Genomic DNA, 13,072 nt, shown 5'->3' with positions numbered 1-13,072 from the left:
GTCTGTCATGCATTTTTTTAAAAAAACTTTTTATTGTGAATTGAGTGAAAGTTTACAGACAAGATCATAGGTTTTACATTTAACAAATCCTACACTGTTTGATCTCAATAATTACAATTCCCTCCATGCAATAAGAGTTGTCCTGTTTCCTCCCTGTGGTTACCCATGTCCAAATATCCTTTTTCAAACTCCTGTTTATTTGTGGGATATATAAGGGCATATACATCCCACTTTTCCTCCCTTATCCGTTCAGCCTGAGTCTCTGTTCCTGCATCTGATGCATTTTAAACCTCTGCATCTCACTTGAGTTGCCAGAAACACTACTACCTAGGGGCGGAGTGCTCAATAAGGAAGGTAAGCCACGGGCTTATGTGTGTTTACTGACTAATTTGTAGTGAATAAACTATTATCTTGAGAATTCAGTGGCTCTGTATGATAAGTACTGAACAGAAAACCACAAGGTTGGATTGAGTCCACCAGCCACAGCGAAGGAGAAACATGAGGCTCTCTGCTCCTGCAAAGATTTAAAGCCTCAGAAACCCTATACAAGGTCGCTATGAGTTGGAACCGACTCCAAGGCACTTGACAACAACAACAACAACACAACAAACTGTTCCCTACAGAGTCTTAAGTAAGCACAAGTAAGCCTGTGATCCAACATTTTATTCACCAAAGCTCTATGTTCCACTGAGAAGGGTGACTCTTAAACCCTAGAATGCAGTAAGCCTTCCCCACAACTTTCTGCATCTCTGTAAGGACTCCTGTTCCATAGTGGCTTTTTGTAAATTTTCCAGTGCTGTTTTTTTTTTTTTTAAATAAAAGTAAGCCTTCCTAGCATAAGAAGTGGGCCAAAAGTACTGCTTCTAGTCCTTTGAGTCTCTCAATAATGCTGGTCTCTAATTCCTGACAAAAGGAATCCATTCTTAACAAGAGTGGAGCTACTAGAAGATTCAAAAAAGGCATTTATTTGCTTCTTCAGGTGTGCAGTGGTTAAGCGTTCAGCTGCTAATCAGTAGGTTGGCGGTTGGCACCCATCTACTGCTCTGTGGGAGAAACCTGCAGCAGGCTGCTTCTGTAAGGATTATTGTTGTTGTTATTAAGTGCTGTCGAGCCAACTCCGACCCATAATGACCCTGTATAGGTTTCCGAGGAGCAGCTGGTGAGCTTGAACCGCCAACCTTGCAGTTCAAATGGCTTTGCAGTCTGGCACATTAACCCACAGCGTCACACCAGGACTTCTCTGTAAGGATTTGTTGTCATGTGCTGTTAAGTTGGTTCCAACCCATAGCGACCCTGTGTAGGGTTTCTCAGGAGCAGCTGGTGAGCTTGAACCGCCAACCTTGCAGTTCAAACAGCTTTGCAGTCTGACTCATTAACCCACAGTGCCACACCAGGACTCCCTAAGAATTACAGCCTTGGAAATCCCAGTGGCACAATTCTGCTCCATCCTATGGGGTTGCTAGGTGTTGGAACTGACTTAGTGGCAATGGGTTTTTCCTCTGATAAAACAAGCATGAATCCATTTCTTAATGAGAAGGCTGTTAGGCAGAAACTCTTAAGTGTTATGTTGTTGTTGTTGTTAAGTGCCATTGAGTCTGTTTTGACCCATAGTGACCCTGAACAGGGTTTCCAAGGCTATAAATCTTTACAGGAGCAGAAAGCCTCAGCAAATGTTAATAATGCCATACACAGGCTACCAGGAAACAAGGGCCGGGGTGGGGTGGGGGGGTGCCATAAAACATAACCTTTATGAACAGATCAGAACTAGGACCTTTTCCTAGTAAGAAGATTTTGAAAATCAACCAGGCACTTCTCCCATTTGTAATCTTTATCCCCTGGCATTTTGGTCCCATCTCTGGATCCAGAGTAAGTACTTCTCATCTGTACTATCTCTAGATTATTTCATTCCTTGCTTTCTCTGGGGAAAAAACAACTCTTTTTACTTATTTTCCTCACCTCTTTGCTCTTTCATGTGCTGAATGGTGTCCTTGGGCAGTGTGCTTGGCCATTCGTAGTAAAGGTGGAGGTTTGAGTCCATTCAGAGGTCCCTTAGAAGAAAGGCTTGGTGATATATGTCTGAAGATTCACCCATTGAAAGCCCTGTGGAGTACAGTTCTACTCAGAAACACATAGGCTGTCATGACTCCGAATCAAATTGTCAGCAATTGGATATCATGTTGTTGGCACTCTGCTGACCTCTGGAAACGCAGTGATGACGGAGTGTGGATGCTGTTAGAGGGGGTCTGCTGGGCATCAGCTTTATCTAGAGTTTTGGGAAACCGGTTTGAATCAAATGTAGCAATAAATAAACTACACAGGCCACTTGGAAAAGTGTTGCAAGATTAGAAATTTACTGGAGATAAAGGCATTTTGAGGGCTAAGGTGTGGCTGACTCAAGCCATGGTATTTTCAGTACCCTCATATGCATGTAAGGAGCTCTGGTAGCGTAGTGGTTATGAATTGGGCTGCGAACCTCAGGGTCAGCAGTTTGAAACTACCAGCTGTTTCGCAGGAGAAAGATGAGGCATTCTGCTCCTGTAAAGATTTACAGCCTCAGAAACCCTGTACAGGGTAGCTGTGAGTCGGAACCGACTCCACGGCACATTACAACATATGCATGTGAAAGTTGGAAAATCAATAAGGCAGACTGAAGAAAAATGGATATATTTGAGTTATGGTGTTGGAGAAGAGTATTAAAATTACCATGGACTGTCAGAGAACAAACCAATCTGTGTTGGAGAAAGTACAGCCAAATGTCCCAGGATGGCCAGATCTCATCTCTCATACTTCGGATATATTATCAGGTAGGTCCAGTCCCTGGAAAAAGACATCATGCTTAGTAAAGTGGAGGTCCATAAAAAAAGGAAGAACAGGTCCCCACCCACCAACGAGATAGTGCACAGTGTCAGCAGCCGTAGGCACAAGCATAACAATGATTGTGAGGATGGCACAGGACCAGACAGTGTTTCATTCTGTTATGAGTCCAAACCAACTCAATGGCACCTAACAACAGCAACAATGACAAAGGACATCCCAGGCAGAGAGCACAGCTGAATCATGGATGCAGCCTTCATGGTGTAATGGAGGAATCGAGTACTGTTCTGTGTGTTTGAAACGCAAGTGTGTCTTTGAGGGGGCAACTACGGGGGTGGCACAGATGAAGGCTGGAGGGAAACTGGAGATGTGCTGAGAAGGGACACTCAAGGCAGCTTGTGAAGGGCCTTTTGTAAACCAGGGGTGGTACTAACGGTTAACTCACTCAGTTGCTCACTTCCAGTTTAGAAAGTTCACCCAGACGTGCCTTGGAAGAAAGATCTGGTGATTGGCTTCCAGGAAACCAGCTATTGCAAGTCCTGTGGAACACAGTTCTACTCTAACACACGTGGTGTTGCCATGAGTTGGAATTGAACTGATGTCAGCTGATTTGTTTTGGTACACCATGCTAAGAAGCTTGATTCCATGAACTGAGCTGTGGAGAGTCAGTCACTTTGAATGACATGAACAAAACTATATAAAGGTAGTTCTGGAGATACTGTGAGGGAAATTCATAGAATGAAGAGGAGCCAGTTCATCTGAGGGATTTGGGAAGGTATCATTGTGAGGATTTTACTGCCAGTTCTAGTAGACAAAATTTGTTTTTGACAAAGAAAAGTTGCAGATGCCTTTTTCCTGCTGGTCTGTCACGATGGGAACGTGCTGTGACCTAGAGGAAGTTAAGCATTGCTCTTATTTCAAGGATTAGACATGGCAACAGTGAGGGAAATCGTGGGAGCGTTGTGCTTCCATAGAAGCAGTAACTGGAATCAGATACCCAAGGGATTATTACGTAAGCAGAATCGTTGGGCATCCAAGTGGAGAATAACCTCATTTAGGTGGGCCCTTCCAGGAGAAATTTAATCACAGGATACTTGACATTCAGTTTTAAAAACTCACACTGCAATCCAAGTCTTGCTTGTGTAATTTAACACCTCTGGCAAACTGAACCCTGAACAGCTGCTTTGGCTTGCTTATACTCTTATTTCCCTTTCTCAGATTGAGTGGGTTATGAGTTGGGCTGCTAACCACAAGGTCAGCAATTCGACTCATCCAGCTGCTCCTCAAGAGAAAGATGAAGCTTTCTGCTCCGGTAAAGATGTACAGCCTTGGAAATCCCATACAGGGTCGCTATGAGTCAGAACCGACTCCGCAGCACAAAGCAAACCCATCAGCGAAGTGTGTTGCTATAAGATAAGCTCTATACTGCTTACCTCAAGGTCAGCAGTTCAAACCCAGCAGCCACTCCTTGGAAACCCTATACAGGGTCACTATGAGTCAGAACTGACTTGAGTTGATTCTTTTTTGATCCATGGACTTTTAGGATATCAAAGCATATATTCTTAATAAGTATTTCCTCACCACCAAAGTTCACCACACTGTGTATCTGATGTAGACCAGAGATTACTTTTTTTTTTTATCAGTTATTTACTAATATTTCTGCATATAATTAATATTAAAAATAAATTTTGATACTTTTGGCTACTTGCAGTTCCTACCATTGAGTTGTTCTTGGATTTTTGTGATTCTTTTAAGAAAAAAAAAAAGTCACTGGTTCGAATTCTTTGCTTCTTTTTTATTTCCTTTTCTTCTCTTCTGTTCTCTCACCTGGCACAGAGAAGATGAAACTCAGAAGGAGGTATTTGTTTTATGTTCCATTGTAACAACCATAAGGTTACCTTTAAAGTTTTTATTTTGAAACTAATGCTATTATATATTCTGTTTTTCCTCAAATATAATGGTGTCTACACTATCTTCTGTGGTACACCTTGAAAGAAGAGACTCTTGTGAATTTTGGCCACATTGAATCCTTTAGCAACTTTGTTCCAGAAATTATTTTTGGTTTTATTCAGGTACACACTGAATATCCTCGAAGAAATTGGCGGTGGACAGAAGGTCAATGATGACATTATTGTCAACTGGGTGAATGAAACATTGAGGGCATCAGGGAAAAGCTCGTCCATCTCCAGTTTCAAGGTAAAATCTCTAGTCAACTATGAAAGGTCTGCTTTGCTTGTTTTTAGTGTGTGCACTGTGTTTTAAAGTGGCCTTTAATGTTGGGTACTTGAAGCTCCCCCTCCCATTATTACTTTCCTTGAAGGACCCATTATTGTTTCGATGTTCCTAGGCCATTTCATTGACAAATTTCTTGTATTTCACTTTCTGCCATAATAATTAATAATACAGCCATCATTTTTTATGCATCATTTTAGGCAGTGTTCTCTCAGAGTGACATAAATTATGATAGTCTTTTTAAGGTGTGCACAGTTCCATGATTCGGGCTTTTCATGGTGAGACGTTTCATGCTCTCTCCTGCTGTGTGTTTTTGGTTTTGTTTTTAAATTTAAGAAAAAAAGTAATTGTGTAACTGCATCCAGGGGCCTTCACTAGACTTTGTATCTAGACCTCCAAGCCATGGGCCTCTTCCTATCCCAGACCCTGCAGAACACTTAGCAATGCTTAGTGTCAATTTTAATCATAGGAGTCCTGGGGTAACGCTGGGGGTTAATGTGCTGGACTGAAAACTTGATCTGAACCACAGTGTTGGCAGTTCAAGTTCACTAGTCACTCCTTGGAAAAGCTATACAGAGTGACTATGGATTGAAATCTAAACTACAGCACTTAACAACATAGTTGTAAGCTGCTTAATGTAATATTTCTTAGATTATATTGCTTAATGTAATATTTCTTAGATTATGTGACTACTAACTACAAAAATTTTTATAAGATTTTTCTACATTAAATTACATTATGAGTGAGTAAGCAAAAACCCTTTTTCTTTTTCTCTTTGTTTTCCTTTAATAACTATGTTATTCTAAAGAAAGTTATCGATAAAGGCTCGGAAATACTAATTACTACACTATTGTAGCTAAAATGCTAGAGATTTTGACAAAATCAGTGACTATAAGAACACTTCTTGTTGTTTTTAAATGCCATCTAGTTGGTTCCGACCCACAGTGACCCTGTATAGGGTTTCTGAAGAGCCACTTGAACCACCAATCTTGCATTTCAAACTGATTTTGCAGTCCAGCATACTAACCCACATGATGAAATAGCTACTGCAAAAACAACAGCGCATGCTTATAGTACAAACTTGGAACGCATGCGCACAGATGACAAAATTCAAAGAGTCATTATAATTAGGGACTATGCCCGCTCTGACCAGAGCACGTTAGAAGTTTCAAAAAATTAATTAGCATACAGAGTTACAGCCTTACTGATTCATGGAAGCTGGCCTTAGGAAAATGATGTTTGTTGTTATAACTACTGGGATATTTTTATTTAAAAAAAGAGTTTCTGCTGAATCAGTGCAAACAATTTTTATGGACAGTCATTTTGACGTTATCCTTCTAACAGTGTCACTGGTGTGTTCCTCCCACTGTACCTCTTGAGGGATGCCACTGACAACACCCATTTTTATTCATTACATTATCTTTTATTCAGTTTCTTAAGTTGGGATTCATACATCACTTCTAGATTCTTCCTCAAGCAATCCACACACGTGACTAATATTATAATGCACGTGCTGCCTTGTTGTTGTTGTTGCTGTTAAATGCTGTCAAGTCAATTCCGACTCATAGTGACCTTGTATAAGATTTCCGAGGAGCAGCCTGTGAGTTTGAACCGCTGACCTAGTGGTCCACAGATTTATCCTACAGCACCACACCAGGGCTCCTGTGCAGCCTTAACTAGACTTTTCTAACTTAAAGGTGGGGATTCAGGGGAGGGGGAGATACCTTCAGAGATTTATTAACGTGGTCGATGATTCAGTCTTTGATGTTATAATACCCTGAGAATCCTGAGAAAAGTAGACTCTTTCCCCACCATAGGGGCCCACTCAATGACAACACCAGCATCACAAAGTGACGAGTTAATCACCGAGTGCTGCTTTTGTGGTTTAACTGCTGCTCTAGCCCACTGCATCACCCTGGGGCTCCCAGGATGTTCTGGGGATGAGGTTTAGCAAGCTAGGCTGCTGCTCACACTTGCTTGTGCGACTCTAGCAGAATTTTCCTCTGTCTTTCCACTAAGTCATTCCAGAATTATATCAATGAAACAAGCCACACTGTGCACCAAAGGAAAACATGTCATTTCTGAGTGCGCAGAACCCTGAGGAAAATGAATCACAGCCCGCTCGTGATTAACCATTGTGGGAAGTAACCCTGATGTCCATCCCCTCATCTACTGCCACCATCTCTGCCTGTTAACACCTTCACAAGACAGGTGATAGAAAGTGAGAACGAAGATGAAATGCAAATCTTTCCATTTTTGCTTCCTTTGTACTTCGGCACCAAATACTTCTGTGAGCATAGTATCTGGAGTCCTGGTTAATGCGCTGAACCGCACAGTCAGTTTGAACTGCAAGATCTGTGTTTCAAGCTCGCCAGCCACTCCTATTAAAGTCTCTATGGGTCAGAACCGACTCCATGGCACTTAACAAGTAGTTAAAGCTATTGGTGAACATTTAGATTATGATTACTGAGCTTAGTTTTGTTATAGTATCTATTTTGGAGTCCTGGTGTGGCGCTGTAGGATGAGCAATGGACTACAAGGTTGGTTTGAACCACAAAGTCAGCGCTTCAAACTCACCAGCAACTCTGGAAATCCTATACAGTGTCACTATGACTCAGAACTAGGGACACATTAAAAACAGACCCATTGTACTAAATAAGCAGTCCTGGTGTGGCACTGTGGGCTAATGCATCAGACTGCAAAGTCATTTGAACTGCAAGGTCAATGATTCAAGCTCACCAGCTACTCCTTGGAAACCCTATACAGGGTCGCTATGGGTGGGAATCGACTCAACAGCACTTAACAACAACAACAACATATTAAATAATTTAGGCAGCCTCCTAGGTCATGGATGTCTGACTTAGAAAGCAATTCAGACAACTTGTACCTGCCTTTAATGTAATATAAACTTGCCATCATTTCAAAACAATTAAACCAATCCATTCTCACAACAGATTCTTTGCCACAATCACCTTCAGTGCTCCGCAAGCAGCATTTAACTCGTTGAGAAGACATTATTCCTAAACCTCACCCACTGCCACCAATAATTCCAACCCACTGTGACCCGAGATAGGGTTGCTGAGAATTTAAATCTATACAGGTGCTTCATCCCAGAGCGCCACACCAAAATACCTGGGTTCAAATCCCAGCTTTACCACTTAATGGCACATCACTTGCCATCAGAAACTTCCTTTACTCCTCTGTAAATGAAGAGTAAGTGCCTCCACCTAGGGTTTGTGACAGTCAGGTGTGAAGTAACCTATGAGAAAGTGCTGGGCCAAGGGGGCACCCTGGTAGCACAATGCCAAAAGTATTTGGCTGTTAACCAAAGGTCAATGGTTCGAAACCATCTGTCACTCCATGAAGAAGGATGTAATCTGCTTCTGTATAGATCAACAGTCTTGGAAACCCTGTGGGACAGTTGTAGTCTGTCGTATGGGTCCCTATGAGTTAGAACTGACTTGGCGGCACCGGGACTGGTCATTACAGTTCATCACAAAGTTGTCCTGTTTCCATTGGACCCAGTTGTTGTTGTTAAGTGCCGGCAAGTCAGTTCTGATCCGTAGCAACCCTGTTTAGGGTTTCCAAGGCTGTAAATCTTTACAGGAGCAGAAACCCTCATCTTTCTCCCAAGGAACCGCTGGTAGTTTCAAACTGCTAACCTTGGGGTTCACAGCCCGACTTGTAATCACTACGCTATTGGTCTCAGACTGCTCTCTTTTCCTGAGGTCTGCAAGCAAGAATTCTCTGAGGCTTCTGTGCATCTGCACCCTCATCACCCTCATCACAGTCCCTGCTAGTCACCTCTGGAATGCCGTCCCAGGGTTTCTTCAGATGCTGGTCATTTCTGCTTTCTCACAGCTCCTTTTTCAAGTCATTCCATCTCCTGTTCTGTCACTACATTGCTCATAGTTAAATTAGACACATTTTATTTCAACCTCTGTGCTTCTCTGAGGAGCACAGGTGGCATAGAGGGTAAGTGGTTCAAACACACCAGCAGTTCTGGGAGAGAAAACACCTAGTAAGATGCTTCCATAACAATTAACACCCCGGGAAGTCCTACGGGGCCGCTCTCCTCTGCTATGTGGGATCACTCTGAGTCAGAACCCGTGACACTTGACAACAGCAAATACTTTTCTGTAGACGTACTGATACCCTTCCCTTCACTATTGGAAATGAATTGCATACCTGTTGGCAGACAGGAGCCCTGGGTGGTATAAACCATTAATGCACTCAGCTGCTAACTGAACGGTTGGAGATTCAAATCCATCCAGAGTCACCGCGAAATAAAGACCTGGCAATCTGCTCCCAAAAGTCATCAGAGTATAGTTACACTCTGCAACACAGGCAGTGGCCATGGATTGGAATCGATTTGATCACACTGGCTTTTGGTTGGCAGATAATGGGTTTTCTCTGCTTGGTAGACCACCAGGAACTTACTGACTCTCCTACAGAAAACAGCAATTAATTTGAAACATTATGTAAAATACTGTGACATTTTTCATACCAAGCCAACCCAAACCAAACCCCTTGCTGCAGAGTCAATTCCAAGTCATAGCAACCCTGTCTGACAGAGTAGGGGGAACTCAATGGCTCTGTATGATAAGTCCCGGATTGTGAATCACAAGGTCAGTGGTTTGAGCCCACCAGCCACTCCATGAAAGAAAGATGAGGCTTTCTGCTTCTGTAAATATTTACAGCCTTGGAACCCCTTTAAAGGGTCACTATGAGTCGGAACAGACCCAGTAGCACTTAACAACAACAACCTAACAGAGTAGAACTGCCCCCAGAGGACTTTCAAGACTATTAATGTTTTATGGAAGCAGACCATCACATCGTTCTCCCATGGGATGGCTGGCTGGTGGGTTCAAACTACTGACCTTTTGGTTAGCAGCTGAGCGCTTTAACCACTGTGCTGCCAATGCTCTTTTTTCTCACACCAGACTTTTAAATTTTATACTGAAGAGAAAAGAGTCATCCAATTCCCTTGAGCCAAATGGATGTAACTTTGGAAACACTCTCTCTCTTTCTCTCTCTCTCTGCAGGACCCGAAAATTAGTACAAGCCTGCCCGTTCTAGATCTCATTGATGCCATTCAGCCCGGTTCCATTAACTATGACCTTCTGAAGACTGAAAACTTGGATGATGAGGAGAAGCTCAACAATGCGAAGTATGTAAATGAACCAGAGGTCTGGGAGGGAAGGTTCAAACTGGTAATGAGCAGTGGTCTTTACCAAGTAGAAAGCAGCTGTTTGCTTTACAATCAGACAACCTGCCGAATGATCACCAGCCCAGTGTTGGTGATCAGTCTACTATCTGTTTTTGTAGATCAAGTGTTTTTTGTTTTTTAAGTTCCCAATTCATTTTATTTAATAGTTTCTCCTTGAAAGGCCATAAACTAGGTTTTTAAAAAGTACTGTATCATATTTTTACACTGACTGCAACCACATTTTCCAAGAAAATTGGCTTTGTTTCTCATTGATCTTTATTCACCATGGGTTCAAACACTTCAGAGTTATTATTCAGTGTCCTTCAGCTTTGATGAAGCATTAATTACCTAAAAGTAATTTTGTATCACATGGGAGAGTACCTAGGAGTGTGAAGTCAGACTTTTTTTTTTTTTTAACGTTATAAACATATTTTTAATAAAATTTCTCATAAAAAATAAACTTACTTTTTTTTATGAGCTTTTCTAAAAAGAATTTTTTTTTTTGGATGGGTTTTCTTTTGGGCGAATCCTCTGTGATGTAGATCTGTTTGCAGTAACTTCATGTGAAGTTCAAACTATTTTTGCACAAACTATTTCTAAATTATCTCTCTGTTGACAGATTTGTTTTTTTAGAAAGCATATATGTTTTTTAAAGTTTTTCTGTGGGAGAACATCGGTTTTACAGTCATCATTTCATTGCAATGATTACAGTCTCCTCTGTGCATCATCATTCAACAGTATTTGCTTCTATTCCCTCTGTATATGTATAAATAATACTTTAAACATACAAAATATGCTTTACATATCTATCTATATATAGATAGATATGTAAAGCATATTTTATACTTTTTTATTTCATTAAGAACAAACAATTATTGGGCTGTGACCACCTTTCTTAACTATCTCTATCCCTGGTTTGGCACTGAAGGATAAGCACTGGACTGCTAACTGAATGGCTGCTAGTACTAACCTTCTAATCAATTCTCAGAAACCCTAACAGGGTCGCTATGAGAAAGAACCGACTCTGTAGTTACTTTTTTAAAAAGTTTTCTTTTGAATTGAGTGATATTTTACATGGGAGAAGATCGGTCTTGCACTCATCCTATCGTATTTTGTTTCATTGCATGATTATGATGTAGATAAAGTTTTATTGGAACATGGCTATGCCTGTTCATTTGCTTCCTAGGACTGCTTCCCTACTATAAGGCAGAGCTGAGACTTTGCAACAAAGCCTACAAAGTTTAAAATATTTGCTATCTGGTCATTGCAGGAAGTGCTTGTTGACCCCTGCTTTAGAGAGAAGGCACCTTTCTCAAAGCAGTGATGAAGTTTATAGTGACTTGTACTGCTTTACACCAGTGCCTTTCCCTCTGCCCCTAGTTGGGGCAAGTAGGGGCCTGGCTTCCAGGTGGGCTTGTAGTTAGTGTAGTCTAATGGAGAGAAACTACCTGCTGCTCCACAGGAGAAAGATGAGGCTGTCTACTCTCGTAAAGATTTACAGCCTCAGAAACCAACTCAATGGCACTTAACAACAACAACAACAATGGAGAGAAGGGAAATAATTAAACAGTTACAGTGGGGTGTAATGGGTGCTCCAGAGTGGGCTGGACAGTGTAATTCAGAGAGCACAAGAAGGGGACTGAACATGGAGGTTAATTTTTTAAATGAAGCTCTGGGTCCAGATGCTCAAGGAGTTTTGAATTAGATTTCAGAAACTTGCTCCAAGTCATGTAATTATTAAGTGTAATTATTAAGCTAAGATTCAAAGTCCGACTTTCACAAAAAAGGAAGCCACATCAACCATTACTTGTATCTAAAAGTGTTTACAGAGTTGTATATTCTCATCAAACAAGATATAAATACCTCAGGAATACTGTTAGAATCATGTCTATTTTCAATTACTATCTTTGCGAAGAAATGTTTTCATGATGACTAGCACGAGAGTGGATTTGTAAACATTCATTACATGATTATATGCATGCTAAGGAGCCCTGGGGTGGCACTGTAGGATAAGCACTGGATCTCAAGGTCGGTTTGAACCGCAAGGTCGATGCTTCAAACCCACCAGCAGCTCCTCAGAAACCCTGTATGAGATCACTATGAGTTGGAAGTAACTCAAGGGCACATAACAACAACATGCATGCCTAAACACCCAAGGACTAAGGCAGCTCCTCTCAGGATATAACAGAAACAGTGTCCAAGAGGACTGCCATGCTCCATATTTTCTCTGCAATTCCCTTAAAACAAACTGAATGTGTTAAAATTACTGTTTGTGCAGTAGTAAAAACAGATTATCAATAATCTTTTTGAAAAGCTCATAAAAAGTATGTTTCTTTTCAATGAGAAATGTTACAATATGTTTATAATTTAAACAACAAAAAAAAAGAAGTTTGACTTCATATTCCTAAGCACTCTCCCGTGAGATATGAAATTACTTTGAAAAACGTATATAGGAACTACATAAAATGATAAAAAGTCATGCCATGGTAATAAGGTTATGCATACATTTTTAAAAAGCTCTCTTTTCTAACTTTGAAGCATTTTTTTCTTTAGATGTTACAATTGAAATGTTACTTTAAAATACTGAATAATTAAGGTATTGTTGTGTGCTGTGAAGTTGATTTGGACTCATAGCGACCCCATGTGATGGAGTAGAACTTCCCCACAGAGTTTTCTTAGCTGAAATCTTTCTAGGAGCTGATTGCTAAGTCTTTCTCCTGCGAAGTCACTGGGTGGGGTTGCATAGCCAACCATTCCGTTAACAGCTAAGTTCTTAGCCATTTGTCCAAGTAAGACTATTAATAATTAAGATAGAGG

At 41.1% G+C, this 13,072-nt stretch overlaps 1 protein-coding gene across 2 annotated transcripts in view; it reads left to right on the top strand.

Annotated features, from left to right (window-relative positions):
• The window catches only part of LCP1 (lymphocyte cytosolic protein 1 (L-plastin)), a 51,826-nt gene that overhangs the window by 37,212 nt on the left and 1,542 nt on the right, over window positions 1–13,072 (top strand). For both annotated transcript variants that reach the window (XM_006837629.1, XM_006837630.1), the window contains 2 exons: window positions 4,887–5,010; window positions 10,092–10,216. In XM_006837629.1, coding sequence (XP_006837692.1) covers window positions 4,887–5,010; window positions 10,092–10,216 — 249 coding nt within the window. The remainder of the gene's footprint in view (window positions 1–4,886; window positions 5,011–10,091; window positions 10,217–13,072) is intronic.

Source organism: Chrysochloris asiatica, unplaced genomic scaffold (genome assembly GCF_000296735.1).
Source record: "Chrysochloris asiatica unplaced genomic scaffold, ChrAsi1.0 scaffold00022, whole genome shotgun sequence".
Lineage (NCBI taxonomy): Eukaryota > Metazoa > Chordata > Mammalia > Afrosoricida > Chrysochloridae > Chrysochloris > Chrysochloris asiatica.
This window is presented reverse-complemented; position numbering and strand designations above follow the sequence as displayed.